Here is a 25243-nt window from a genome sequence, read left to right on the forward strand (position 1 = left end):
TTAGCAGATATTCTCTAGGCTTTCACCACAGTTCTCCAGGTCTATTTGTTTTGCCTGCCACAATAGGCCACTTCTCACATTATACTTCATTTATGCCTTGGATCACCACCAAAGGGTAGACAGCTGATTTCTTTCCTCTAATTTAACATGCTCAGAAGCAGTGCATCAGCTAAATTCACCCCTTCTGTATTTAGTACTAATTTCCTGCAATCCAGCCAAACAGAGTATAAAATCCCAGCTGCAGCAGGATTCACAGACTACAGGTCAGTAAAGGAAAGACAGAGACATCTATTTTAATGAACAGAAGCAGGAACCACTGCAAAACTCAGCATCTCTCCAGCCTGGATCAGGATCTTAGCTCCATGCTGTACTTATCCTCACCTGAAATCAAAGCAAGGTCCTTATGATCTTCCAGATTCAGAGATACAATTTTGTTCTACGTCTGTTACTCAGCACATTCTCTCCACCAGTAGAAGTGAAGCAAATCCAAACTTTTATGGTTCTCTTAAACAGTCAATAGATACATCCCAGTTGCCCCACAGGCACTGGGAATGCTCTAGGAGCTTGCAGAAAGACTTCAGAGCCACTTCAGGCAAGATCAATACAAAAGCCTAATCTATTGTTTCCTTTCATAATGCTTCATAAAGGTTATTTGACAGCATGAAGACAATAAAAAAAGAAAAAAAGCTGAAGGATAGAAAAAGGCACCAAGTCTACAAAATCCAGTTTATGCCAAGAGTACCTCGTGCAATGGGAATACTGAGAAGCTGAACACTTTAGAACAGATTTTTCTCCCTCCCCTTTTGTAAGTCTCAGACCTAGGGAGATAAAGACATGTTCCAGCTTCTTCTCTTACAAAGAAATAAGTTTACCTCTTAGGATCCTTGTAATTAGGATTCCTCCAAATGCCATACTAACAAACAGCAATGACCACTTTGATCATGTGGAAAGGGTAGCAGAGAGGATATGACTAGCACCTTAGTTTTTCACAACCTAAAAACATTCAACTTATGCTCAGTATCCTGGTGTAGTGTATAAGGCCATTCGTAGTAAGTATACCAATTTCTTCCTCCAATTTCAATAGCAGAGTTGATGCAGCAAAATAATAGGGAAAAGAGTTACCTTGTTTGGCCACCATTTCAGCATCAAGACCCTCTTCACCATATTTCTGCTATGAGATCCAGATAAAAACCACAAGTTATCTGAGATAAGGAAGACATGGTGACAAATCACAGTAACCTTCATACAATGATAGTTAACAGCACAGCCATTTTCAAAATGAATGCCAAAAAACTTTCCCCATATAATTAAGCTGCTATTTCTCTCCCATCCCAATTCAGGGAATAAGATGGCTTGCTAGTGACATGACATGCTAGTCAGAAACACTTCCCCTTTATCCCAATACCTAACATGGCTTTTCTTAATTACTGCTCTGCAGCAATTAACCATTTTTTGGCTATCCCTAATGACATGGATCATTATTCAACTTCCCTTTTCAAAAGAGGAAATCTTTGGATAGCCAAATTGTTTCTGCCCTCAGAGATGACAGGGTAAGGGTTGGTATCAAATGGAAAACTCGTCAAAGACCCAGAGTGGTTGTGTGACCAGGGAAGCAGCCAAACGAGTGATGGAGGTCAAGGCTTATGAGCCTTCAGAAGTTATGTAGTAAGAAGACAAATCAAAAGTCTTCAAAGCAGATGTTCAGCTGTCACTTCCCTTCATCATGATATAGCAATTTTCTTCACCTGCAGAGAAAGGCTTAAATACTAGAACGTGTCTATGTTGTGAGCACATCCATGCCAGAAGTCTAGCAACACGGAAAGGCTGAACCTTTCTGAGCTTTCAATATTGATGGGAACCATTCTACAGATGAAAAACAGTACTTAAAATAACTCCACAAAATGCACAACCATCACATGTCCTCTATGGCTCACATTAAACATAGTTCAAGTGTGAAACAAAACAGTGAAGAACTTACGAGTCGTGGCAAAACTATAGCGATCTATCTTCATTTGTGCAGAAAGGTCAGAAATATTTCTTATGATAAATATCAGAAAATGGGTTTGATTTCCTGATTATTTTTTTCAATACATTAATCACAAATATCTTCCCCAATCTTACTTATGCTAAAAACTAATTAAATATTTATATAGTTGGTACTTATTGGGAATTTGAGAGCAGAATAGCAGGTCAGGTACCTAGATATGACAGGTTTTTTTTTTCTACAGACATTTAGTACACATCAAATTAATTATTTTCTTGTTTTTCTGCCTGCTATGTCAGCATTTTCTACTAAAGTAAATGTGTTATTTTTATTTTCTTGATCTGGTGGCTCTTTTGTTCATTTTTTCTTCTCATTAGTGTTCTCATTTTATTCTCAATTCTCCCAATTTTCACTTCCAGCATCCTCAACAACTAATTCTCACTTAATGATTAAGAGAAAGAGGCTATTTTGTTACACTTGTTATGGTAAGCACTGGAATCAAAGGACTTTCCAACCTAAACAACTCAATCCATGATTCTGTAAAAAACAGACAAAACACATTTCCATTTAAGTGCCAGTTTTCCTACATCTGATTTTGAGAGAATGGTTGCAGTGCAGCTAAAAACTAACTCTGACTTTCCATTTGTCTCCTATCTTAGCCAGAACATGGATTTGAGCAGAAGCTGCCACACACAGGTTTTCTTGGAGAGGCCTGTTTATGGAAATGATTGCATCTTGATTGGCAGAGAGGAATAGCCACATGCCAAAAATCTGACTGTTTTCCTAGTACAGAGTTCTTGTATGTTATCTTGACTATTTTTATATAAGTTGAGTGCTAAACTAGTAATAAATGTCTCCCATAAAAGAAAAAAGAGAGATGGATTTTAAAGAATACTACTTAGTGCAAATCTGTCTTCATTAAAGCTGAAAACATATATATTCACATATTTTTTTTAAAAAAAAAGTTGTTTGTTTGCTTGTTTAATGCCTAAAGATCCTTTTTCTTTTAAAACTTTGGATACCGTTTTTGTCTCCTCTTTCACAGCCATTCATATCCTTGGCAGTCTTTTTATTGACCAGACCAGGTCCTGCAGTAGCCTGTTTCAGGTCTAACTTAACTTTCTAATGATGCTAATTTTCACCAGAGTTAACAAATACACGGAGTAGCCTGAAGTAAAAGAACATCATAAGAACACATGAGAAACTAAGCAGAAGCTCAGAAGCAGAAAAAACTGTCTGTTTAACCTAGGAATAAGCAACATTGCTGGCAGTGAGCAGACTGAATTTGTAACAGCCTCACATTACACTACGTTAGTGACTAAGGAAAAGCCCAATAAACCAAAACAACAATAGTACAAAAGAACTTGAAAGACGAGGTACAGAAGAATTGAAGACTACATTGAAAGATGAAGCAAGTTGTACTGGTAATTATTTTTTATTTTTTATAAAAGAAGTAGAAATCTTAAAACAATGCTCAAGTTAGTGAACTACTAGAATTCCATTTGGCCACAGGCCTCTTTCTGGAAGACTGTTTCAGCTTGTCAAAGTGTGAATATTTTTAACGGCAAAAAAAAAAATTGAAACTGGAAATACCACTGGACCAATCCACTCTCAAAAAAGTCTCATGCTTCTTTCCCTTCTGTATTTAAACTAGAATTCAAAAACTAGCATTCTCTAGCTGTCTAATTGTTTGTATGAAATATATTCTTCTCCCTTGTACTGTGCATACAGAGGTTCACCAAACAATTACAGAATTCCCAATACATTTGGAGACATATCAATTTATTTATTTTACTCAAACTGCAAGAATTATTAACATTAAACTGGTTTCTTTCATACATTTACTGGATTAAGAACGTAAACTGTCTGTTGTGCTATTTTAAACCCACAAACAACTTACATGTGGTGCATTGCTTTAAACTTAGTTTTCAACTTTACCACACTTTCAAGTATCTGCACACTACTGTAGAAAAAATAATTCAGTCAAAAACAAGATTGGTGCATAATCTTATTGACATTTTTTACAACAAGGAAACATTGAAACAAACATAATCCCCTCTTTATTCTTCCACTGCTAGCTGCACATTATGACTAAGAGCTTCAGCAGATAGTTTGTTGTACCACCTTCTTCCTTATCTTGGTATTGTAGACATGCTGCTGATTCTAGTGGTTAGAGCTGATGTTTCAACAATGTCAGCTAGAAAAAATCAAAAGGAAGAAAATATTTAGTCCTCTGTGTACCAGCTCTTCCAGAAGCTACAAATGACAGTACCGTAATGACATGGAGTATGTTGATACCTTTTCCTCTATCATAAAACCAAAATGCAATACATGAAATAATAACTACCTCTATCATATTATCTGGCATGCTTAATCAGTTGAGTTTTTTTCATTTCAAAGGAATATGGTCCCAAAGCTGCAGCAACTGCTCTCCAACTCGTGGTTCCAGCTCCTAGAAACGATCAGGAAATGAGAAAAGTTATTAGCACCGTTGCCATTGTGCATATAAAAACTATTTATTACAAAATCCTTAGAAGAGGTTGCTGGTGGTCTTTCTGAAAGAGCTGTTACTCTTGCTATTGTATTAGAACTGTCCCTACAACAAGGGTTCAACAAGAGATTAAAAACTTTCATAAGCAATCCTGGCCAGGTTTGTTTGGTACAGGTTGTTTGGAGTTTTTTTGTTTCAGGCAAGATGTCAGTTCTTACAATAGAATTCCCAGTAAACACGTCATCACAGGAACAGATGCACCATACAATTCATGCCTTCCACAGGTCATTCCCTTATTAAGTAAAGATCATTACTGTCCACATGTTTTATTTATATTAAATGTGGTGGAGAACATGGAAAGGAAGGTCACAGATAATGCAGTGGCTCTTGGTGGAATCACAGACATTAATATGAATCACTTATTTTTGATATTGTTGAGATTCTTCTAGCCAGCTAGAAGAGAAGCACTGTCAACTTCAACATGTGCTACATTCTTTTTCTTGTTCTTAAAACTGAAGAGGTTTTGGGGAAGCAGTGAGAAGACAACACAAAAATTTCGGTCCAGAATCTTGTATCATGGAGATGTTTTGAGAGGGAACTGAGAAGAATGCAAAAACTCCCACAGAGAACTCTTCTGCAAATTTTTTTTTGGCTTTTTGTAGTTGCATTTAATTTAACAAATTGGAGAACAGTACTAAGCTTTATTCTACCCCAAGTATCAAGATTCCCTTGAGGCTCTACAGAAAATTCAAACCTCTAATTATGTACAGTTATTTGGGTATGACAGACTATCTTATCTTGAGGAACACATCTGAATAAAACAGGAAACAAACTTCCAGGAATTAAAAAAAAAACAAAAAAAACCCCACCAACAAAACCTAATTTATTTTGGGAAAACCTAGCTTTGAATCTTTGGGGTTTTTTAAACAACATTAAGCAAGACACTGGTTTGATTTTAACAAATTCACTACTTCAACAGTAATTCTGAATTAGCAAAAGATACAATGTGCACAAGGAACTGTGATTCAGATTAATACATACATGAGCACAGTTGAGTTCAAGGCTGAACAAACTAATGAACAAAACACAGTTCTACCAAGTGAAGAAGACTTTAGAAGAGAAAAACTACCTGTCCATCCCTGCTTATTTGTACTTTTTTATTGTCATTCCAAGGGTTCAGCAAATGATGTGCAAAATGAAAAGGAATGCTTTCTTTTCGGATCCACTCCACCTTAAATACACCTCCAAATCCAGGAGATCCCCAGTCCTGACTTTTCTCACACCCTATTGATGAACCCATTCTAGCAAAGCCCTGGAAGAAAAATTGAAATATGAAAGAACAGACAAAATGAGAGCATATTCTATTTATGCTGGAATTAAATAAATGAATAGATTTCATATTAAACTTTCAAATTAGTTTCAAAGTGATTCAAACACTCAGCCACATGAAGCTGGATCTTCCAAAATATTTACACCTAGAAAGGTAGAAGTACAATTTGCTCTTCCCACGTCAAATACACCTTCTAGAATTTGATCACACAGGATGTCTTTCATTTCACCTCTCACAATTACCATTCAAGTGTCTTTTAAGCATTATAACAGAGGCTGAAAAGCTGTTGTAAAAACATTTAAAGTGCAAGCTATCAAGACTAATGTTCTATGTCCATTAGCTATTTCTCACTACTTGTACAAAATTCTTTCAAAAATCTATTCCTTCCTTCCTTGCTTCCTTCCTGCCTGCCTTCCTGCCTGCCACTGCTCTGTCTTTGTTAACAAACTTTCATATAGTTAAAATTGTGGAGCTCTTCTCCAAAGAAGTCAAAGCTGCTTTAAGTTCCTTCTTTAATGAAGCTGAAAGATATTCCAACAAGACAAGTATTCAGAAAGGGAAGAAAGCACAAATCCAAGCTCAGCTGATTTATATTAATAGTTTACAATATATAAAGAGGTAAATGGAGTTCTCTTTACTTGGAACAATTGAGTTTAGCAGGCTCTACAATGCAGTTAGCCTGCAATTTTGCACTATCAGGTCAAGTCTACCTTTAAACTGGCCACAAATTTGTCAGCAAATTGTTGACAAATACCTCACAAAATGTTAACTCAAGACACCTCTGGAAGAAATATATCCATGACTTTCCAGTTTCATAACTCTGAGAAACTACAGTTTCAGCAAAACAATTTTTATTAAAATTTGTATTGAAGGCATATGAGTTTCCTAGCTTTAGAAAGCTCTGACTTGATTGTGTCTTCTTGTTCACTTACAAGATTTATTTTGGCATGCAGAGAAAAAGGCAGCAACCTTCTGGTTTGTATGGATTTCTTTATTTGTTCTATTGCTGCTGTTTCAAAGCATTTATTTAGGATAGAAACATTTTTCTGACTTAATATGTTTGGAAGTAATTTAGTTTTATCCTTTGAGGGAAAAATTGAGTTCATTAAAAGGGGCTATTTTGGAGAAAAATAAAGTACACTTTCTCAGCAACCACAGACACTGGCACAATACTCTATTTATTAGAAAGTCAAAAGTCATAAACAAAGGCCTCCCTTACTATACACAGCCATCTGCTGCACTGTCCTAAACCATCAACCATCACCAACAGTTGGTATCAGCTAAGGACTCACCTGGAAGTGCCCAGACCCTTGAACAGAAAATATTAAGTAAACCATGGTGCTTTCCCAAAAGGCTCCATTCAGTTTTCGTTCATTACTTGGAGTAGTGGACCATATACCCTTCTGCTGAGAAATTTCAATGTTCTGTAGGTTGCTACTTTTCATTATGAAGTACCTAACTGGCATATTCTGTCTTGGTGAAGGTGATTTGGAAGCCTGAAAGAATTAAATTAAATTAATAAATACAATAAAATAAACTGAGCTTTAGTTCTGAAGTTTTACTCACATGCAGTCAGACTCTTCACTGAGTTTTTCCTCTCCTCTCCAAGATTGTACAAGAAACATTCTATCTCTATGAGCTCTTCCTGTCAGAATTAACTTAAAAGTATATTTACATCTATTTTACATTTTTAAGCATTTTTGAAAATTATAATTCATTCATGGTGAGCAGCAAACAATTATGGCAGAACAGGCCTACATAGTCCAGTGACTAATTACAATTCTTTTAAATATGAAACAACTTCAGATGACACAAAATTAATCACCCTAGACTGTAGCCTACAGCACACTTGCATTTTCATTTTCAGGAAACAAATTTTCTCCCTGTAACACTGGCTGAACTAAAAAAAAAATATAGGAAGATTTATGAAAATAACCTCACTAAAAATGTATGCTTTATCAAATAATCATCTAAAAAACTGCCAAGCAGTCATAATGAAGCAGGTAACACAAAACTTAAAAAGAACCAGTACCAATGCATGCTATAACAGAAACAGAAGAAAACAGAATCCACAGCGTTCAGAAATGCATGTACTGGATACACTGTCACTGTTTATTATACCAAATTTCAAAAAAAAACCCCCAAAACAACAAAAAAACTAAACAAAAAAATTCCCCCTCAAACTTGGATTTTTTTCTCTGCTTTGAATAGCTTTACTTCAGAAGTCTGCAAAGAATAATATTTTTACTGTATTAAACTAGTATAACAAGGATATTTATTCTTGATTTTCAATCCCCCCCAAAAATATTATTCTTAACAATGAAAATCTAAGTTAGGTTCTTAATTTATGAATACGATACCTGATAGTTGATGAAAGATATCAGCAAGAGATTACATTAATTTTGAAAAGGAGCATAGTACGTTTATGAGAACTGTACCTTTCCAGATATTCCAGATATTGGAGAAGATGGACTAGCACAGGGGCTAGGGAAGCTACTGCTGTCTGCAGATTTCACAGATGATCGATCCGACCTGTCATCTGAAGTTTGTTTGGAGTGTAAAATATTTTTTCGTTTGTAATTCTTTGGCTGATGAAGTATGGGGCGTGTAGACCTCATTACAACTCTAAAAAGTAAAGGCAGAAACAAAACAGACTGTGAATTTTGCAAGAGATCACATAACAATTTAAATCTATGTATCAGCCTACAGGAAGACCATATACATCCATAATTCCAAAACATATTAAACACTCAATCAATCAATAAATAAATAAGCAAGCATACATTCATTCTGAGTGTTATGGTTAAACCTCTTCTTCCACTTCCCAAGGAGCACAACTCCTGGACACTATTTCTGACTGCTCTTCCAAACAGCCAGCACATATATGAAATAGTTCTCAATGGAATCACAACTACAACACAGCACAGGACAGTATCAAAGCTTTCAGCTGTATTTATACTGTTTCTTTCTTCTTACTACTAGCAGAAATTCAAGTGATGGTTTTATAGCTACAGTCTCTGGAAGAGCTCAACATCTTACTTTTCAGCATTAGAAGAGTCAGAGAACTCAGTTTCTGCTGTACTTCTCCTGGTGTTAGTTGATCTCCATGTAGATGCTAAAAGACGATCTTCAGAAGCCACAGGTTTTGGTCTCTGACCAATTCCTGAAGGTTGCTGCAAACCTGCAGACTGTTCTTCAGCAGTTAAAACAGCTACAACTGCTCTTACAGTTGCTTCATCAACTTGAGACCACGATTTAGAAGGAGATCGCATACGACGCAGAAATAAGCTATGCCACTTTTGTCTGAGTTGCAACAGCAAACCAGCAGCCTGTAATGAATTTCAGTTCTGTTAAAGACTAATAAAAATTAGATCAGTTAGGCAAAGGTACCTTACCCTTTCCCAACAGGCAGCAGCTGGCATTCTGGCAAACTGAAAGGCAAGATTAAGGTTTTGGGGAGGAAAAGAAAATCTCACATTTAAATTAAGCTGTTATATTTTCTTTCTTCAGGTCCAAGATAATTTTGAAAACATTTCATGCTTCACTCCACAAAACTTAAAATTCTATTGTAAACACACAGGATTTTTCATTTTTCACTTTAAAATACTACCTTCTCTCTAAAAGCAGACGTTTTATGTCTAATGCCCTTCCTGCAAGTTCAGTTTGTATTTATGGGCTCTTCAGATATACTTGATAGAAAAGACCTCTGATTACTCTACCTTTTAACACAATCAGAGCTTTGCAATAACCGGCAGACCTGTATCTTCAATCCCTAGGACTTTTTTTCTTCTTTTTATAAAATCTGACAGTGAATTTCTTTCAGCAGTTCCAGTTTTAGGTGCTCCATTTTAGTCAAGCAACTTTATTCATCCCCTCAGATAAGGAAATAACACAATATGCCATTTTTACTGTTCTCTCAGCTCCTGCTCAAATTTTGGCTAACCCAGCTCAGGGTAAGGTCTTGTGTGCTGGGCAATACAGGGGACCACAAAGAGCAGAAGGGCCATTATGCAGTCACTACCACCTGCAGCTTGCTGTTCCCTGCAGCCACTTTCTTTTGTCTGGCAGTTTCTTTAGAATGTGCTAACTTAAGGAAATGGATCTAACTGCCAAGCTGGAAATTACAAAACATCAGCTTATCCAAAGTGCTTCTGAAGCAGATCCAACAGCAGCTGACTGCTGAGGCTTTCCTGCCTCCCAGTGCGGTATGTGGGACAGTCACACCATGACAGAGGGAGAAAAATGAGCACTCCTGCAGTTGACTAGGTAACTAATTCTTTCCTCCTTTTTGCTCACAGATTTAAGAGTTATGGGTTACAACCCATAGGGAGCCCTAAAACTTGGATGTTGAATATGTGAATTCACACAAGCCTGGGCAAAAGGAGATTGAGTCCCTGTTTGTATGTTCTTCATATTTCTTACTGAACTCATGATATAAAGGTTAACTCATTTAGTATGTTTTCCTGTAAAATGGAGAGATCTGAAGGGATCACAACAGCCATTGTTACAGTGAATTTTTGGTTATCCAACTGTTTTAGGAATCTTTTTAGGGTAGTATGGCATAAATATTCTTCTACACAAACAAGCATGGAGGTGACAGATTACATACTTCAGAGTCCATTGTAAGGTGGAGCCATTCATCTAGCTTCAGCAGTGATACATTAGAAGTTTTTCGGTCCTCCACTTCACTGTCACTGCTATCACTGGATACCCTGTCTCCTGAATTAAGTATAAAAGCTGCATTAACATTCCTGTATTACTTAAAACAAAAAATCTTGAACATTATTGTGTTACCAGCAGTAAGCTAATTTTCCTTCTAAATTTTCACTTACAATGTAAACATTTGTAAACACACTTTTTTATTTCTGCATATGCCCCCCAGTGAAGGTCTTTGCTTCAGTTAGGAGAACAAGTTCCCAGACCTCTTAAGGGCCCTACTACATAAACACTTATACAGATGTGATCTGAGTCCTTCATGTACCTTCATCAATAACAAGCCATTATCAAACTTCTGCCTGAAGTTGTTTGTAAAATTACACTTTGCTCCATGTTTTATATCTTAGTATAACAATATATTTAAAGTCCCATTAAGAGAAAAAAAAAATAAATGCACATGGCTATTAAGGACTCCTTTTTCTTTTTCAAAGTACAATTCAATCAGCATTAACACTATTTTAAGGGTAACAGTTTTGGAGCAAGTCAGGAAATGCAGCTTGGATTCTTACTTCAATTCAAACGAGTATTTCTACAGGACTGACAATAGATAGATTTGTTTTGCTTCTATTCTTACAGTACTCCATTTACATATGAAAAAAAGAAAATTCAAAAAAATTCTCTATTACTTCTAGCTGATAATATGGTTAATTGACATTAAAGGTTATCAGTAGAAAATTATCTTTAAAATGTATCTTTCAACTGGAAGCAATATGATTATTTGCCATGTTAACTACATTATTCAGTTTGAATCATCTGGTTCAAAGTATCATATAAAGTAGGCTGTAGAAAAAAATACATATATACTCTATCATTTTAAGAATCAGCCAAAATATGTAGAAAATAGGCTTGAAAAGTAAGTTTTCCAAATCACATACTAGTACAATACCAATGCAAACATTCCAAATCCAGACTTCAGTATACCTTGACAGGATGAAGATGCCTGTAAAGCATTACTTGGTAACCTAGCTGGTCCACAGAAGAGAGCCACAGTGACAGGTGTTACAACAGAACAGCACCTAATGTTTGCTATCCTGTGAGCTCTCGTCATTTCATCATATATCAGCCAGTCTGTAGGAAGTGCTTGAACAGCTGCAGCTTGACCATTCACTGGGGGAATCTGTGCAGGAGCAAATAAGACTAGGCTATTTTATCATTTAGGTGTAATTAAAATAAATTTTAACTTACTTCTTACTTTATGTATGTAGAAATATATGCATAAATATTTACATACACATACAAGAACTAAAACAGTGTCAGTATATTCAACCAGACTTACAAGTTATCCTATCACCTTGAAACAAAATATTTTGCTTTAAAAGAGCATCTAAAGAAATATCAGTTTCAGAGCAGAATTTTTTTTCTCATAACAATGAACAGAGATTGTTATGTCTTCAAAATACTTTTACAATCAGCTTTTTCTTTTCACTATTTTGTCTTGTTCCACTTAGTAGAGGTAACTGAAATAATGGAAAAATAAACCAACTCAAAATTTTATTCTATCACCTGCCGGAAAAAATATTTTAGGATTGAAGTGGCTTTACCTTTTTATACTGAGGTTGACTAAGAATAGAGGTAGGATGAAATCGCACTTTCTTCTCCTTTGGTGCAGTTAAAACCAGGCTCCCTCTGTCTACGTGCACAAGATTGGGATACATCCCAGCCACTAAGGCAGCTTTAACTACAGCCCAGTTTTCAGAGTTAGCATTAACATCTCTAATATCAGCTCCTCCTCTGGCTCTAATAAAATCTGAAGAAAGAAAGAGGTCAAAACTGTGTTACATTTGCTTGTATTTAAGATCTACTTTTTCACTTCTCAAAAGGAATTTGGGAAAAAAAAAAAAAGGAAACAAACTACAAATTAGTTGCATTTTTCACAATGACCAACACTAACAGCACCACGAAGAAACCCTTACACTGAAATTATTCCTGGTAAGGGATTTCATACTAATGTAGAATAGAATTACTTTTCACAATACTTCTTTACTTAACAGAATATTTGAAATTGTGTAATTAAAATTGCAACTTGCCTACAACTTAGCAGTTGTAAGTGGACCTACTTGGTGTAACTTTGATCGGACCCTACTCAACACCCAGTGTGGGTGAACTTTAAATACAGTGTAGGTGAACTGTTTGTTAGCATGAACGGCTAAGCAGGGGAAGTTAACACCTACCATCGCATAGAGAACGAGAACTTCGACTGCCCCAAGCTGGAATCTATGAGCAGGTCTGCCCACACTGAGACAGTGGAAGACTCCAGACCATAAACTGCCATTGGATCAAGAAGAGCATGAGAGGGCACATGGAGATCGGGCACACTGACAGTAAGGGATAAAGGGATTTCTTTATCCAGGACACTCTCCAGGGACATCCAGCTTGCGCTGAAATTAACTGATTCAGCCTCGGAACCTAGGGTCTGAACTCCTTTCAACAACTGCCTCAGGAAAATATTTACTAGAACACAAAAAAACCAAGAAGACTTGTCTCACACTGCAAGACAGCAGGATTTTGAACAATCAGGTTGCTTTCAGTTATGCCAGCTGTTCCCCAGGCACATTTTCACACCCTAGCATCTCCCCCACGCCAGTACATGAACATGTACTCGTCTTTTTCAACTTAAGGAAGGAAAATGACAAGTGAACACTATTCTCCTTACAATCTGTATACACTTAACTCTAAAATTATCTTAGAACTTTTTCCAGCCTACTTACCTGAGGCTCTAAGCTGGCCAAGCAACTGTGTTCTCATTCCTACGATGATTTGCATAGTGGCTTGAGACAGGAAGTTCTTTTCACAGAAGGCTCTTTCCCAGCCATCACTGCGTGCCTTCTGCCACCCCTTTAAAGAATAATTTTTTAACATTTGCCTATTAATTTAAATATCTGAAATTTAAAAATGAATAGTTTTAAAAATTACATTTAGGTCAATAAATCAAAGTAAATGTACCAAACCTGATTTTTTTTATTTAACTACTGTTTTGGGTTTTTTTCCGTTTCCTAACCAAAACATAATGATAATTATGCTATTTAAAGTTCATTATGTTATTACAGAGATCACTATGTCGAGACTGCTATTTTAAGTTATCCACCTAATAGGATATAAAGTGGCATCTTGCTGGAACTTACAAAATTTAACCTGGTTTGAAATGGTCAGATAAAATGTGTCCCTAAAAAATCTGTGAGTCCAATATACACGAAAGCCGTAGTCTACCATTCCACATCCAGCTTGGTTGGTAGGTCATTTACTCTGATGAGCGAACAGTCCTCGTTCTGAAAGGATACCTGGAAAGCCCTGAGAAGCACCATGTGGTCGCTGAAGGTTCCCGCAGTAAAACGCTTCCTACACAGCATGGCTGCACGCTTCTGAGAGGCCAGCGTGGGCAGCACAAAAGGGTCTCGGTAGGCAAGAGCACAAGCAATGGTAAGGACAGGATCCAGGCACTTCAAAACAACGGCGCACAACACCATTTTACCAAGGTGTGGCTCCACTGGCAATTCGGTGAGATGATAACCAAGTTCAGTGAGATCTTCCCAAGGGTCCATGGCATCTATAGTCTGTATGAAAAAAGGTGGGGATGTAGGGACAAGGGGAAGAAGGGGAAAGGGGGAAAAATTAATCTACAATGAAAGCAGAAATGTCCAGCCAATACTGGACATTACCTAGATTCGCTCCCAAACCCTAAACAATCAAGTCAAACTAGTTTCAGTTCAAGACGAGATTTTACAATAGTCCCTTCCCTTAACATGGAAAAATACATACACACACACACAAACATACAAAAATGGAAACAAACAAAAATTCAAAGCATCCTTAAGTACATGAACAAGACTTCCAGTACAATTAAGTCAGTAAGATATGTTACCACACCACAGATACTAACTAAACACAATTCCCATCTAAATGTAATCCTCTGCTGACCTTGAGCATTTGTAGAGCATTTTTCACAATTAAAGCTGGTGGAGGATCAGGAGCTTTCATAAGAAAGTCAACAACTGAACAATTAATTGGAGCCAGAAGTTTTGTGTGTAAACAAAGCTCCTGCAAGTTAAAAAGAAGAAAAACACTATTAAAGTCTGGGAAAGAGAAAATGCCCATACACCTTTTTCGAGTTATTAGAATGGTCTGGCAACAATACATTTTTTAAAAGTTGTAACTTCTAAGTAAGCACGCACCTGAAGTGGCATTCTTAAAAGTTCTGGAGTCTGAAATTCCAGCATATTCTCAAATCGGAGCCTACTGAAGAGACGAAAACAGACTCCAGGCTGACAGCGCCCAGCCCTGGAAAATAAAATGTAAATATTAGAGCTTCTTTTTTTAAAAAGCACCCAACCAAACAAAAAACAACCCACACAAACTTAGAATGCAAATGCAGAGGAAGGTCTATGAGAATGGTAGCTTTGTTGTTAAGAGAAAGTCCCTCATATGAATTAAAAGAGTTTTCCAATATATTAATTGTTTTTGACAGTAGGGAAATTTATATCACTTTATTATAAAAAATACTTTTAATAATTATAATTTCAACCCTACACTGAAAAATCTAGTGGGAAAAAGTAAGACCTATCTAAAAAAAGTGACATAATTTTTTTGCTAACTTGAGATCAATCCAAATCTCAGGCAACTTGTGCCATAAGGAATCTAAGCTGTGCACTTTATTTCTTCTTCAAATTCCCCAGTTAGACGTTTAAGATGTAAATGGTAGAATGAAGACCAAACAACATGTTAATGAAGGGACAGTGACTGCAAATGCTCAGAACTCATGCTCAAAAATCTGGAGTATAATGACAACATGTCTCCAAGCAGGCATTTGCTGCTATCTACTGGCATAACTTCTCAGCCCTCACTCACTGCACAGGGAAGAGTATGATCATGGCCTATTAAGTCATGAATATTTGGGAGATGGTCAATAAGGAATCTCTGCTCAGTATCACTTCTAAAGAAGGGATATCACGATATCAATTAAAAACTAGCAGTAGGCAGTCCTTAGCCCATAGACAAGTTACTGTGGCTGCTGGTGCTACAGGGCAGAAAGAGGAAATAAGTTCCTGGGGGAACAAACAACCTAGACAATGTAAGTTCTGGGACATTCTTAAGTGCCACTTCTCAATGTCTTGGGAAATTACGCCAAGAAAATACATGTTGATTCTTAATTTACTGCAAAGAAGCATTAGTCACTGCTCAACACAATACTGGGCTGGGCTAGAAACATTAGCCAGTGTGGCTGCTATAGATTTGTACTTCACTCTTGAGTTAACATACAGGACAGTGGATATCTGAAAAATAAAAATCAGTTTTAAGCATTTATTACCTGCCTTTTCTCTGGATAGCACTGGCTTTTGAAATCCACACCATTTTTAGCATTGTAACACAACTCAGTGCATCAAAAGACTTCTACAGAAGCAAAGCAAGGAACACAAAACCATGATTAAACATGATACATGACACAAAAATTATTAGTAAGCTTTTAACAGAAGTTATTTTAAAAATAGAAAAAAAATTTTGAACAACAGCAGCTTCTGGCACAAAGGTATGCTCTGAAGTGCTTCCTTTCAATTTAATTTATAATACCTGTTTTGCATTATCTTGGTGCTACCATTTCCTAGACTGAAGTTTCATTTCTAGTACGTAGGTAATTTTGAATCAATGAAAGATATGGACTGTATTTTGAATTATCACAAATGAGGGAAAAATATGTGATTGTATTGATTAAATTTTTCTTCTTTGTCTCACTTAGAAATTACATCCTTATTTTCTTCCATTGGATACAAAGTTACAGAAATATTGCATTACCACAGGAACTTTAGAAATTTGGCATGTATCTCCCCTATGAAATCCAAGTTCATTTTCAAAGACATATAATAGGTCTTAAACTACTGCATTATATTATCTCTCCATTCCTTAACACATAACTTAGGTAATGGGCATGCAACACATAGGAAGCAATACTTAAAAATTTAATGGATTTGATTTGGACTTGACACAACAGTAGGACAAAGGGAACTCCCAGAGCTCTTTTAAGTCTTGGGAAGATGGCAGTCTAAACAGATGCATATTTTTAACATATTTTAAAAAAGAAACAGAAATTGTGAATTTTAAAAAAAGAGATATATCAACATTGCAATCTACAATACTTTTTAGAAGGTTCATTAACAGCTAATTATTTACAGTATTTGTCATAAAACAAATGTCAAAACTTTTCAATGATCTTTGTTATTTGAAATGCACTAGCTCTCAGCCTACTATAAAAAATAGCACTCTATTATTATAGAATTACACTATATAATATATATACTATATATAATATATATAGTATATATATTGTATAATATAGATACTACAGAATAACACTAGTAAGTTTACTTGTCACAGAAAGTTTTAACCAATCATACCTCTTTCACCTTGCCTGAATCAATAACAAATACAACATCATTGACTGTTATGCTGGTTTCTGCTATGTTTGTAGAAAGAATCTGCAAATGAAACAAGAAGCAACCAAAACTATAGTTAAAAGCAAAGACAAAAGATACTAATATAATACCTGACAAAATCATCTAGGACTTACTATTTTGCGCACACCAGGAGGTGGACTTTTAAGCACTTTCTTCTGATCCAAAGTTTGCATATTTGAATGAAGCATGAAAACCTGGTATCTAATGCAAGACAAAGAGCACATCTAAGTATTTTTAAAAGACACAATGAAAACCTCAACCATAGGAACTGGAAGCTTTACCTGTGAGCGTTGTCAGCAAATCTCCTGTCATCAAAAAGAATACGGTCCCTCAGGCTAACTATCTCATCATATCCAGGAAGAAATATTAAAATTGCTCCTGAAAAAGCAGCAGGTTTGCAAAGTTAAGCGGCAAATTTACTTAAAATATGTATTAGTACTGTACAGACTAGCAGTTGGAAGGTTTTATCTATTTAGTGTTTCCAAAAGAAGGGCAGGATTCATCAAAGGCTGAATATACAGTAATTTACTGGGAGTCTGTGTTTATACTTACCGGTGTCACAACTATTACAGATGTTATAAAGCAAGTGCATAATGAGATCCAAATCCACTTTTTCATCATCAAAACTGTGATGATAAGCTGTCAACAGTTCTCTGTCCTCTGCACTAAGGTCACTACCACTTGTTCGAACCAAGGAACTTTCATCCAGATTTCCAAAACCCGCTGAAGCACTAAGATAGAGAAATGCACAGATCAGAGTCAAGGCTGCTTGTTTCACATTTGCATTCAGCCACCAACTAAACTTAGATCAACACTAACAAGACTACTCCTTTGAAATTTTCATTTTAAAATGTAGCAGAACAGCACCTGCAAAATACTATTACTCTTCACTGATTTAAGTGTAATCCAACAAAGCATGAAACTTCAATTTTTAGCATAACTTTTATTTTCTCACTCTTTATTGAAACACAGCCATAAGCAAAGCGTCAGAACTCAAAGTATAAAGACTATATGATAAACCATCTGTTTATCTGTTAAATAAGAAGCATTTAAAATAAATGTATTTCCCAAATATCTTCCTCCCATAAGCAGCTACTATGCAAATGGAAACAACACTAAAACTGTTCTAAAAATATTGGTCTCTACAAAATAACTGAACTACAACTGTTAAGTTAATCACAAACCAATTCCCAAATTACCTAGTGTGATGTTGCTTCTATTAAGTTTCTTTAATATGGCTACTATGTATAGAAAACAATGTATAGATAAAAACACAACAGATTTGTTTCCTAAATAAGCATCTGAAATTAAAATTGTACATGGTGGAATTGGTATTTCTGTCTATTTATCATCCTACATCCTCACATCTCACATCCTACATGTATAATCATGATAGCAATGCCCACATCAAAATGATATGAAACAATAATATGAAAGAAGTCTACATGATTCTAACTATATTTATCCTAGGATTTGCACAAACGTAATCACTGAAATACACTGAATACTTTTTTTTAAAAGAGCATATTTTTTAAACATTCCTGGTCTCAAATAAATCCTGCTATTTAGGTCAGATTTAAAGGCATAAAAAGCTAAAAACTGTTCCAATTAGAAGACACAGTGCAAATTTTCCTCCAACATTTCCCTTCAACTGTTTCTGCAAAGTAGTTGTAGCTTACCTGTAGGATTCCAGCAGGTCAACAATCTCTGTCTGTCCAAAGCGCTTAGCCCAGTCCACAGCCATCCTGAAAGAGCACAGAGAAATCCTTTTTAAACTTCTCACTTCAAAAGTCACACAGCCTAAGACACGGAATTAAGAACTCAATTTATAATTTCCAGAATATGTGATGAACAGAAGCTAAAAAATGTTTCGAACGTCAAAATTTACTATGGCTTAAAGTAGTCTGTTAAGTTAGCAATTAATTTAAATGTTATAGAAATTTCTTTTTCATTTGTATATTGACAAATAAATCTATGTTTTTTGGTCTGTTTGTTTTTACCAGCCATTAGATGATCTGCAGTGGATATTTGCTCCCATACTGATCAGCTGCTCTACTTGACTCAAAAAGCCTCTCCCAGAAGCAATCATTAGTGCAGTCGCACTGGTTTCACTGTGCCTATAATCAACTGAGAATTACAAATAAATAAACAGATAAACAAAGAAATAAACCAGCAAACCAAATAAAAACATAATTACTTTTTCACCTAAATGTGGTATAAATGTGGTTTATGTAACTTTGAACATCCAGGCCAGAGAGAATTTGTTTTCTGACTTCTTCCCACCACTCAGTTCTTGTGAATTTAACACTACTTTAGACACACTCTCTGTTAACACTTCAAAAGAAGTACAAGCAAAAAAATAACTAAACAATTATTCATTCTGCTAATTCTATTTAGTTTTTCAATAGACATCAGAATTCAAAGCTAAAAACCTTTAAATCTGGAGCCAAAGCAACCATAGAAATTAAAGTAATTTTGTTATTGTTTTTTTTCTTATGTAATAAGATGATAGACTTACCACTGACATTTTCAGTTAAAATGAGATGGAACACCTGAGCAAAGGCATCAATATCTTTATGCAACCAGATGTCAGAAAGACAAGAATCCATTTCTTTTATTAACCATAGTTCAAGACAATTCGCATCCTTTTCAGTCTGAAGAGAAAAAACAATGCTGAAAGATGGATGTCTTCCAAACCTTATCTCTGTTCTCATATATTACATGTGAAGAAACTGAAGTTGCTTTTCCAAGTAACAATCAGAAATCCAACATTAAGGTAGCAGTTAAAGCATTTTTTGTATCATATGCAAGTATTTAAGAAATGGCAATTCAGCCATTTAAGCTGAAGAAAAGTTGCGTACATTGTTAGTAAAAAGCAAATTTCAGCTAGAGTAATTAATGATAATTTTAAAAAAAAAATCTATAAAATATGTTAATATCCTTCAAGATATTCTACAGGAGTAGTATGTTTGGAAAACAGTTTTTAAAGCAGACTTAAACACATCTCCCAACAAAAGGAAAAACTTACCAGTTGATTAAATACTGTGTCACCATCATCACCCAACAGACTACCTTCTTCAGTTGCCCTTGGGACAGATCTTGGCCTCTCAGATTCCAGCTTACTATGATTTTCTTGACCAGAACACCACTCAGTAAGAGTGTTTTGCTGTTTTTCTTCTACAATGCATAAAGAATTTCCATGAAAAGTTTTAGTCATCCTAATTATCCAAAAATTTCAGTTTTAAAAAAATAGCTATATCTAATCATGAAGTTAAAAGTATTTGATCTCTTATTTAATCTAGAACATTGTTACCAGTCCAAAACAAATTCTATGATTAAGGGCATCCAAAGTATACCACTGCAAACATCTGCTATAAGGACAATGTAAGAAATACCCCTTGGTTGCTTAACCCATTAAGCCTGCAACTTGCTGCATTCAAATGAGCTTCCTAAGTAACTTCCACAGAATTCTCAATCCAGATCTTTCTCCAAAAGTGAAATGCCAAAGAGCAGTGATACAACTCTTGCATGAAACAACTAATTTTTGTGTACAGGTATAAAATAAACAGTAGAAGCCATCAGTGCCTCAACTGAGCTTTTCTACCCACAGTGATCAGAGCTGAGCACCATGAAAAATGTGTAGTTAGGATTGTATGTTATAGCTTTGGGGTTGGCCTTTTTTATTTTTTTTAATACTTGTAAGGATCATTTACTTTCAGCCAAATACTTTCAAAACTTCTCAAATATTGTTATCAATATACCCAAATACTTAATCAATTAAGTAAAAAAACCAGGGGGTTCTTTTCAAGGTAATTGAAAAGAACCCCTTGCATTTGGTTCAAGTGTGTTACCGCTCCTTGATCTAAATATGTTGAATGCATCCATGTCTGAAGAACGCACTTAAAAATGTTGATAGCAGAAACCACTTCTGTGCAAGGTGTACAAAATCCTGCTTTCTCTAATGGCTGCACTTAAATTTGCACCTAAATGTCAGCATATTGTATCTTATGTATCCCTAATTTTCACAAGGGCAAAGCCCCCACATGTACGTAATTCTACTTCATCATTAGGAAAAATGTAACATTTACCAACTGAAAGAATAAAACTGCTGAAAGTAAAAATACTTTTTTCAATCACAGTTTACATCAACAATGTAAACAGAGTTTTAAAGATACTTGCTGTCATCTAATCATGTCTCATTTAACAATATGACTTTAGAATTTTGATAGAGAATCATCTTATTTGTTGTTTAATCAATGAGACTCGTTGTCAAGCCGTAACAGTTAACAAGTCTACCAACCTTGCTGCTTCTCTTTCTTGTACTTTACCATCTCTTTGTTTGTATACCCAGTACTTCGTAAGATGTCCTCCAAAAACATCTCTTTGACTTCAAAAGGTCTTCCTTGGACTAAAAGCAGAAATAATTCACAAAAGATTAGATATTCCCAAGCTTCCCTTTAAGAGCATTAGCTCTTAAAAGCAGTTATTATAGGCAGGAAAGTGATTTATACATGATTAGGGCCTGATTTAATGAATTATTAAATTCTTTGGAAAGTCCTGTAAGTGTATCTTCACTTGAGTTTATTTTCTTTAAGCAACTGGGCCACAAAAAAAACTCCAAAAGGAAATTCCAGATGAATACCTTGTTTTTCATTAACCTCTTCAATTCCATTAAGCAAGAGATATGACTGACAGTTATTTACTGCAATTTTATCAAATGAGAAGAAAATAGTCACTTTTGTTTCACTGTGTCAGCCACCTGAATTGCTTAATATAAGAGCAATTAAGACAGTTTAGTGTAAAATCCCACAAGCAGATTGCCATTGTCTGTATTCAACTACCTCCTTTCATGAGAAGTATATGAGGAGATGGACTGTTCAATCTTTGTCCTTAATTAGTGCAGCCAATTTTGGCTTTTTTTACTGACTTACTTCCCATGGTCTTTTTCTCCTAAGAACTTACCCTGATTTCTCTTTTAACATTACTGTTTTCTAGACCTTATTTATGCATATTAAATTATGTTTTTACACAGGAAGATTAATATCTGTTTTTGGTTCCTTAGCAGATACTTACCACAAGTTTGTATCACCTAGGACTTTTCTCTCCTTCAGAAAGAACAAGCTACAATTCACATATTTTTAGAAGCTGTCATGGAGGAAGTCTTCTAACACTAATCACAAACTGTGTTCTACAGAAACCCATAACTAAAAAATGTTGGTTTCTGTGGTCAGGATTGTGTCAGCTATACTGCTGAAGAATCCAACCTTTTTCATTATATTAACAGACAAAGTATCTAAACCCTTTTTTCTTAATACTTAAGTTAGCAAACTTGGAGAAAGCATATTTTCAATTGTGATTATCCTGTGAAATCCAGTATTTGGCAACAGTGATTTGGTAACCACTGCAGTAAAGTGAAGAAAGAGACAGTAGTCAGAATTTCCAAGATAAATCTATTGATCCAAAATGATAAGAAGCTTCAAAAAAAGTAAACTGGAAAGCCACATAAAAATTATGATGAGGTTTTTCTCCTCCAAAAAAAAATTCAGATATTAAAATTACGTGTAACTTCCAGATTAATGCCTGCAATAAGCTGCAAGCCTTATTTTCCTAGGCAACAATTCAAAACTGAAAACCAGAAATGAACACTTTTATGTGTAAATAAGAAAAAAACAACTCTTTCTCACGAACATCCCCTAAAATTAACCAATGAGTTCTGTAGAAAATTCTAAATGAAGAAAAGAATCATGTGATTAAAACATAAATCCCAATTTGCCTAAGACTGTGTTTCTGAAATTAACAGATACAGTCATCTGAGTTTTATCCACTAACTACTAGCAATCTCTGAAGCTAGAACTAGATTCTAATGGAATATACTAATAGATATCACACTCTTGTAAATCCTAAGGTCTGTATCAATAAGCAGACCAGCATTTTAAGAACCTTTGTCTCCTTGAATTGAACATGAATGGGGGCCAGGACATCCCTGCATTTACAGAATATCCACTGATAAAAACAGTTCGCTTTGAGGTGGATGCAAATAGTTAAGAAATAACAACCTCAAGTAAACAAAGAACAAGCACTTTCAGTGATGGTCAGTGTATTTATCTCAGAATGATTTGGTACAGTTCAGTGAAGGTCTATGAATCTCAGGGCAGGTATACTGAGATTTAAGAGTTTACTTAGGTACTTACTGTGTATTACTGGACAGCATCCAAAATACCGAATAAAGAGATCTGCATCTAGAGCAGCACTAGAAATAATTAGTTTTAAATTAGTGTGGCTTTGCAACACATCTCTCAGTTTTATTAGCAAGAAGTCACTGAACCTATCCCTCTCATGTACTTCATCCTGTATGAAAGAAAAGAAAATCAAAAAAAGAACATGTAAGTATCACAGATCCAAGACCATAACTTTTCACACGTATGTGTTTTTAAAAATTAAAACGTGTAACTTGGTGGTACATTACAGAGGTATTAAAATGTTTAAGTTTAGCTTAAGAAGGGTTTTTTTAAAATTATCCAGGAGTCAAAAATACTTCAAAAAGTTTTATAAAGATATCAGAGCAGACTGCACTGTAATGCATAACCCACCACAAATCTTAATTTCAGAGATCAAAAAGAGTATATGAAACAAATTCTTGCAATTGAAACTAATTTTCAAGATAATACCACAAACTACAAATCTGACAAATCTTTTGTCAATAAAATTCCCCTTCACAACTAATAAGCATTAAAAGAACTGTATGATACCACATACAGAGAAAAAAAAAAAGGTAGATTTGTTAGATCCATTAAATCGTGCACAAAGCTTATCATTAAGGCACATGTCTGATTAATCATCTTTGTCTATCTTCTGCTTAGTTTTATATCCTGAATGTATGAATCAACAAGATTTGCAGGCTGAAGTGAAAAATGCACAAACCATTCTTGTGCTTTTTTTCCTCCATGGTAAACAGACAGGCACCTAAAATTACCTTGTTTTTTTCTGTTTTCAGCAATGAAGAAATTACAGTAAACATTCTGCTTTCACTGACTTATCAAACTCCACCATAGGAAGTTCACATAATTATAAATGAACACAAATAATTTGCTGGAAATTAAGACTACATATCGAAAACATTGCACAAACAAAGGCACTGAAAACTTGGTACTGCAAAATCAAGTACATGAAAACAGAAATTCTGACATACTCACACTGAACCAACCATATCTACATAAGCCTTCCTAAGGCTTTTCTGCTAACAGAGGAAATTGAGAAAAATTTTGACCTCTGGCCTCCACAATCACATCACAATTCCAAAATTAATGTTGACACAAACCTAATATAAGATGCTTTTACAAGAAAAAAAAAAACAACAAAAAACAAGCAACAAACCCCAGAAAAATATGCACATTACAATAAAAAAATCAGTAACTCTTTAAAGTTAATTCAGATTCTAACTTAACAAAAACAACTTAAACTTCCATCAAATTAATACAGAAAACTAGAGTCTCATCTTCCAATTGAGAAACAACATCTACTGCTCTATCTCACAAGAAATACAATATCCTTACCACAATTACATGTGTCACAGTTGATAGGGTGCTGTCTCCTGCCATCAGTGTGCGAAGCAGTATGCCATTAGTGCAAAAGGTTACCAGTGTCTTTGGAGAAACCCTAGAGAACAGTGAACAAAGATGCCTCAGCTTTTTTCACCATTTAAATGCTGCTAGTTTTCCACTATTTACTGAAAATTAATGATTGAACAGCTGCTCACCAGAAGTGGAATCACAGTTCTGTCACCAAAAAGAGCTCACACATACTATTTGTTTATAAACTATACCTGTTCCCTAAGAGCTCCTAAGGATTCTTAGAGCTGATGCTCCAAAACTTCAGACAAGGGATTAATAAAAAATAAGAGATTAATTTTTTCTAAATTAATAAGCAAGGAAAACAGAATCTTGAGAACCCCACCATTTTCTATTAGTTTACTGGAAAATTCAGCGTGGACTGCCTTGAAGGAACAGGTCACAATTCTTCAGAATAACTTCAGATACAGTCTTTGTATTTATCTACATGTGGTAGGTTGACCTTGGCTGAACACCAGGCACCCACACAGGCTGCTCTATCCCTCTCCTCCACAGCTGGACAGGGGAGATGGAATTCAATAAAAGGCTCATGGGTCAAGGTTAAGGACAGGGAGCGATCACTCACCAGTTACCATCACAGGGAAAACAGACTTGACTTGTGCAACTTGGTTTAGAGTATTACAAATTAAATCCAAGTAGGATAATGAGAAA

At 35.3% G+C, this 25243-nt stretch overlaps 1 protein-coding gene across 1 annotated transcript in view; it reads right to left on the reverse strand.

The window, feature by feature from the left end:
* Window positions 1-3403: 3403 nt before the first annotated feature.
* Window positions 3404-25243, reverse strand: part of LOC111941286 (3'-5' RNA helicase YTHDC2-like) — a 31934-nt gene continuing 10094 nt past the window's right edge. The window contains exons 6-30 of the mRNA XM_086869570.1: window positions 24518-24620; window positions 23156-23312; window positions 21265-21372; window positions 19993-20141; window positions 19483-19618; window positions 18965-19091; window positions 18644-18709; window positions 17517-17695; window positions 17246-17342; window positions 17078-17165; window positions 16905-16985; window positions 15824-15906; window positions 14691-14796; window positions 14437-14556; window positions 13800-14072; window positions 13230-13356; window positions 12063-12268; window positions 11443-11638; window positions 10415-10524; window positions 8845-9134; window positions 8244-8430; window positions 7098-7301; window positions 5605-5787; window positions 4332-4436; window positions 3404-4181 (exon numbers count right to left, since the gene is read on the reverse strand). Of these exons, the coding sequence (XP_086725696.1) occupies window positions 4374-4436; window positions 5605-5787; window positions 7098-7301; window positions 8244-8430; window positions 8845-9134; window positions 10415-10524; window positions 11443-11638; window positions 12063-12268; window positions 13230-13356; window positions 13800-14072; window positions 14437-14556; window positions 14691-14796; window positions 15824-15906; window positions 16905-16985; window positions 17078-17165; window positions 17246-17342; window positions 17517-17695; window positions 18644-18709; window positions 18965-19091; window positions 19483-19618; window positions 19993-20141; window positions 21265-21372; window positions 23156-23312; window positions 24518-24620 (3439 nt within the window). The 3' untranslated portion in view covers window positions 3404-4181; window positions 4332-4373. The remainder of the gene's footprint in view (window positions 4182-4331; window positions 4437-5604; window positions 5788-7097; window positions 7302-8243; window positions 8431-8844; window positions 9135-10414; window positions 10525-11442; window positions 11639-12062; window positions 12269-13229; window positions 13357-13799; window positions 14073-14436; window positions 14557-14690; window positions 14797-15823; window positions 15907-16904; window positions 16986-17077; window positions 17166-17245; window positions 17343-17516; window positions 17696-18643; window positions 18710-18964; window positions 19092-19482; window positions 19619-19992; window positions 20142-21264; window positions 21373-23155; window positions 23313-24517; window positions 24621-25243) is intronic.

This window comes from Cyanistes caeruleus, chromosome Z (genome assembly GCF_971803275.1).
Source record: "Cyanistes caeruleus chromosome Z, bCyaCae1.hap1.1, whole genome shotgun sequence".
In the NCBI taxonomy this organism is placed as follows: domain Eukaryota; kingdom Metazoa; phylum Chordata; class Aves; order Passeriformes; family Paridae; genus Cyanistes; species Cyanistes caeruleus.